We start from the raw sequence: 6,000 nt of genomic DNA on the forward strand, positions 1-6,000 counted from the left end.
CACTGCATTAAAAACAGGCATGGTTCTGTGGTGGACATCACTGCTTGGGCTCAGGAATACTTCCAAAAATCACTATCCGTGAAGACAGTTCATCGTGGCATCCACAAATTCAACGTAAAGTTCGGTCATGCAAGCAAGAAGCCATATCTGAACATGATCCAGAAACGCCACCTCTATATCTGGGTCAAAGCTCATTTAAAATGGTCTGTTGCAAAGTGGAAGACTTTTCTGTGGTCAGATTAATCAAAATTTGACATTCTTTTTGGCAAGCATGAGCTCCACATCCTCCGGACTAAAGAGAAGAGGGAATGCTTGGCTCAGGGACGGACTGACCATTTAGGAACTCGAGCACTACCCAAGGGCCCTGGCCCAGTAGGGGATCCCATGAGATGCCCCTGGTACCTTTCATAGGCTTTTTTTGGGTGTGGTTTGAGTGTGGGCGAGGACACAGGAGCACCATGATCCACTATTGCCCAGGGGCCCCATGACTTGTCAGTCTGCCCCTGGTTTGGCTTGTTCAGTTCAAAAGCCTCTGAGGGTATGGGTGCAAAGGCACCATCAATGCTGACAGATATATCCAGGTTTTAGAGCAGCTAAAATGGGACAACGTTCTTCTCCCAAAACTCCAGCAACTGGTCTCAGTCCCCATATGTTTATAGAGTGTTATTAAAAGAAGAGGGAATTTTTCAATGTGCTGAACATGGCTCTGTTCCAACTGTTTTGGAATTGGGGTTGTACTTTGGCAGTTTTTTTTTTCCCCGTGCCAACTTTTTTAAAGCGTGTTGCTGCCATCCATTTCAAGATTACCTTTTTTTTCTAAAAATTTCATATTTTCTTATTTTAACAGCTTTCCCTCTGCCTTATATCAGATATGCTGCTACAGGGCAGCAGGGATGCGCAAAATCACGTGTATACGTGATTTTGCATTTCGGGGTAGGGGACGCGCACCACACCCATGCCACAATTTGCGGCTCCTGCTGTCAATCACTGGGTCCCGGTCGATGATTACTCGTCGGCACTTGGTGGTTGCCGAGCAGAGCCATACAAAGCAGTGTACTTAGTGTAGGGCACACACACAGCTTACAGTAAAACAGCATACAGTTAACCCTTTGATCGCCCCACATGTTAACCCCTTCCTGCCCAATGCCATTAGTACAGTGTCAGTGCTTTTTATTAGCACCGATCACTGTATTGGTGTCACTGGGGATGTCAATGACACCAAGTCAGTTCCCCCCCAGTGTCAGAATGCCCGCCGCAGTCCCACTATAAGTTGCTGATTGCCACCATTACTAGTAAAGAAAATAAAAATCTCTGTATATATACCGACATTTGTAAACCAATTAATTTACATGTATTGGATTTTTTTTTAGCAAAGACATGGAGCAGAATACATTTTGGCCTAAATTTATGCCGAAATTTGTTTTTAAAATTTTTTTTACTGGACATGTTTAATAGCAAAGAGTCAAAAATATTCATTGTTTTTTTTCCCACAAATTGAGCTTTCTTTCGGTGGTATTTGATAGCCTGTGCATTTTTATTTTTTGCGCTATTAAAAAAAAAAAGGAAAGCAACAATTTTGTAACGCAGCGCCGTAACACAACAAATAGCCTGGTCAGGAAGGGGGTTAAATCCTCTGCAGGTCAAGTGGTTAAACATTTGATATGTTTTCTATTCTATATGCAAATCATTTCATTGTCTTTGTAGAGTTTACACAGTGCCCCAACTTTTTGGGAATTTTGGTTGTAGTATTTGGACGTTCTCAGAGTCCTTGCAAACTCTCCATGGGCTCTCCTGAATCATCTGGACCTATTGTCCCAAGGGTTGCTCCACCATCTTGCTTCTCAATCACTGGCTTCAGTGGCATTGCTGTTGAAGCCCAGGTCCTAAAGAACAGGGCCTTTCGGGTTTGGTCATCCTTACACTATTGAAAGCTAGTGGTAAAGGAGGCAAAGGCTGCTGGAATTTGAAGTCGCTGACTGTCACATCACTGCTGTAGTTTCATACAATGCTGGCCAAGAAAATTTCAAGGGTGGTGGCGTGGCTGGAGAATTTGAAAAATAAGGTATCTAGGGAACGATTTTAAACACTTCAGGCTGCATTCACTTGGGCGACACCGATGAGAATGACAGTGGCAGGAATCTATGTAATGTATGCTTGTTGTATAATGATGTGATTCCTTACATGTACTTTATACCTAAGTATTACATTATGTTAGAAATAAGGAGGTGGGGTTCCATATAAACCAGTTCAATCTTTTCTGTGAAAGCTATAACTCAGACTTGTAATCTTGTGAACACTATCTAGAATGATCCATTGGTAAAATACTATCCACTGATTGCAGAGCATTATTAAGCCTGCTGGCTGATCTTATAATACCTTAAATGTGAAAGCTTGATGTAATTATGTTTTCTTTCATATTACTAGCCTATCACTGCAAGTGTGTTGACCCATGGTTAACAAAGACAAAGAAGACCTGTCCAGTGTGTAAACAGAAGGTTGTCCCATCCCAAGGGGACTCTGATTCTGATTCAGACAGCAGCCAGGAGGATAACGATGTCTCAGAAAACACTCCATTGCTTCGTCCCACACCTTCTGCCAGTACTCAGTCATTTGGGGCCATATCCCAGTCTCACTCACAGCAAAGCATAGTGGAGTCCTCCACTGAGGAGGAAGAGGATGACAACGACGATGATGCAGATGACAGTGACAGTAGCGATGAGGAACATAATACACAAAGTGTTGTGGTCCAGCTGCAGCACAACATGGAGCAGGAGTCCAAGGAGAGGAACACTGTATGAGCCATGACTGGAGAATTGATAGTGCTTGTCAATCATTTAGGATGCTAGATTTTATTTTTTCCAAAAGAAGTCTGTAGCAACAGACTGACTTCAGCCTCCTAGCTAGCTTCTGAGGCCGCAAGGCTGATATACTGTGTAATGTACAGAGTATTTAAAATGTAAAGCTGCTACATGAAAGATGCTTTAGTTCTACTTTTGGACACTTAAGTCACAAACGTGGACGCTACCCTGCAATACATGCATGGTTTTCTCTCTGCACCTTAACATCTCTGAAGCTCCAGGCACCAAATTTTATGAAAGACATTTTATTGGTGCAGCATGTACTTGTACACGCCTTGCTATGCACATTGGACTTTGTTCTTTTAATGCTGGCTTTAACCTAATTATGCAGAAATAAGTATGTTTAAGTTACAGAAGGCAGACTTGTGGCCTTTGTAACCCAGTGAAGATGTTGGTGCATGACGCACAGAAAAACAAATTGCCATTGTCCAGGTAACTTTCAGGTTTACAGTAATATAAGTCAAATGAAACCAATACAAATGTCTGCACGAAAAACACTCATTATAATGCAGGTGAGTGTTTTCATGACCTGGAAGAAAAGTATTGTGTTGGAGCTGATCACCTCTTATAAAGTATATATTTTTTCTTTCTTTTGACTTTGTATCGATTCTCTGGAACATATGCACAATAAGCTGAAGCTTATTAAATTCATGAACCGTATGTATTCACCGTATGATGATATGAACGCTGTTGTATCAATATAGAAAGTCTGTTATAAGTGTGCTAAGGTTTTTTTTTATATCACACGACTTGAAGTCTAAAAATAAAATCTGATTTCTCACCTGATAAGATATGTGGAACATCTTTCTCTGTATTACTTAAATGTACACACAGCTTGCTAGTCCAATATGTTTCCATACAAGCAGTAAGTAGCACTTGGGTGCATACTTTGGGTTGAGCAGAAATTCAGTGCCAAAATATAGATTGGGGTGCCCAGATTATTAGCTGTGAAATTAAGTTTTTTGTCAATCTCACTATAGCTGAACAACGGCTACAGTGCAGTCATTCAGTTCTGTGAGGGTGTACATGGACGTCCTCCCAGAACCCACCTCCTGTGCTCCCTGTGACCGCTGTGTCCTTTGGACACAGCTGGTCATAGATCGAGGTAAAGGGCCAATCGTAGCGGCCCTTTACCATGTGTTCAGCTGTGCCCAATAACACGCTGTATCTGTGTGAGGAAAGGAGCGCTGATAACTGGTAAAACTGTCAGTGCATTGTTTCCACTTATAATCAGTAAAGCCCCATGAGTGGAGATCCGTGCCCATCAGTGAAGGAGAAAAATTACTTATTTGTAACATTTTCTTTAACAGAAACTAAGCAACTTTTTTTTTTTCAAAATTTTCGGTCTGTTTTAGTTTGGTTAGCAAAAAATTAAAAAACCCAGTGGTGATTAAAACAGTTCCTGCCCAGCCTATAGGAGAATGAGGACCGAGCGGGACTCTTGTTGATCCAGGTGGGCACCATATGACATCTTCACGATTGCCGCTTCGCATGCTCCCGCGGTGCCACGCTGCAGGAAGATATGTCACCGGTTGTGTCCTATGGAAATAGCCGAAGTCCGATCTGTGTACCGATATGTTGTCAGTACCATGTGACTGCTGTGACCAATCACAGAAGGTCACATGACTTTCTTGCCATTCATTTTATACAATTGTGGTGTTAGTTGTGATTGGTCACAGTGATCACATGCACAGACTGGGCCAATCACAGCCCATCTGTGTCATGTGATCAGCTGTGGCTAATCACAACAAAAAACACTGAAATTCACGGATATAGGCAATCATCTTGTATAAAGAAAAAAAAAAGTACTGATCACTTCCCCAGAGTAGTACAATGTTACTATGTTAACATTACAGTATATTACTCTGGTTACAGTGTTTTAGTTAAAATAAAATTGTAAAAAAAATAATTAATATACACACACAAAATATGAAAAGTCTACACACCCCTGTTAAAATGTCAGGTTTCTGTAATGTAAGAAAATGAGACAAAAATAAATATTTTCAGAACTTTTTCCACCTTTTAATGTGACCTATAAACTGTACAACTCAGTTGAACAACAAACTGAAATCATTTAGGTGGAGGGAAGTAAAAATAAACTAAAATAATATGGTTGCATAAGTGTGCACACCCTTAAACCAATACTTTTTTGAAGCACCTTTTGATTTTATTCCAGCACTCAGTCTTTTTGGGTATGAGTCTATCAGCATGGCACATCTTGACTTGGCAATATTTGCCCACTCTTCCTTGCAAAAACACTCCAAATCTGTCAGATTGCGAAGGCATCTCCTGTGCACAGCCCTCTTCAGATCATCCCACAGGTTTTTGATCAGATTTAGGTCTGGGCTCTGGCTGCGCCATTCCAAAACGTTAATCTTCTTCTGGTGAAGCCATTCCTTTGTTGATTTGGATGTATGCTTTGGGTTGTCATGCTGAAAAATGAAATTCTTCTTCATGTTCAGCTTTCTAGCAGAAGCCTGAAGGTTTTGTGCCAATATTGACTGGTATTTGGAACTGTTCATAATTCCCTCTACCTTGACTAAGGCCCCAGTTCCAGCTGAAGAAAAGCAGCCCCAAGGCATGATGCTGCCACCACCCTGCTTCACTGTGGGTATGGTGTTCTTTTGGTGATGTGCAGTGTTGTTTTTGTGCCAAACATATCTTTTGGAATTATGGCCAAAAAAGTTCAACCTTGGTTTCATCAGACCATAACACATTTTCCCACATGCTTTTGGGAGACTTCAGATGTGTTTTTGCAAAATTTAGCCGGACTTGGATGTTTTTCTTTGTAAGAAAAAGCTTCCATCTTGCCACTCCATCCCATAGCCCAGACATATGAAGAATACGGGAGATTGTTGTCACATCTATCCCACAGGAAGTATTTGCCAGATATTCCTGAAGCTCCTTTAATGTGGCTGTAACCTCCCAGAGCAGTTTCTTCTCGTCTTTTCATCAATTTTGGATGGATGTCCAGTTCTTGGTAATGTCACTGTTGTGCCATATTTTCTCCACTTGATGATGACTGTCTTCACTGTGTTCCATGGTATATCTAATTCTTTTGTACCCTTCTTCTGATACCTTTTAACAGTGAGATCCTTCTGATGCTTTGGAAGCTCTCTGCGGACCATGGTTTTTGCTGTAG

At 41.3% G+C, this 6,000-nt stretch overlaps 1 protein-coding gene across 2 annotated transcripts in view; it reads left to right on the forward strand.

Moving 5' to 3' along the window:
- The window catches only part of RNF13 (ring finger protein 13), a 138,182-nt gene extending 134,535 nt beyond the window's left edge, over nt 1-3,647 (forward strand). For both annotated transcript variants that reach the window (XM_089672587.1, XM_089672586.1), the window contains exon 10: nt 2,425-3,647. In XM_089672587.1, the coding sequence (XP_089528713.1) occupies nt 2,425-2,798 (374 nt within the window). In that variant the 3' untranslated portion in view covers nt 2,799-3,647. The remainder of the gene's footprint in view (nt 1-2,424) is intronic.
- The last annotated feature ends 2,353 nt before the right edge of the window (nt 3,648-6,000 follow it).

This window comes from Staurois parvus, unplaced genomic scaffold, assembly GCF_062004578.1.
Source record: "Staurois parvus isolate SC_StPar_1 unplaced genomic scaffold, SC_StPar_1.0 ptg000131l, whole genome shotgun sequence".
Taxonomy (NCBI): domain Eukaryota; kingdom Metazoa; phylum Chordata; class Amphibia; order Anura; family Ranidae; genus Staurois; species Staurois parvus.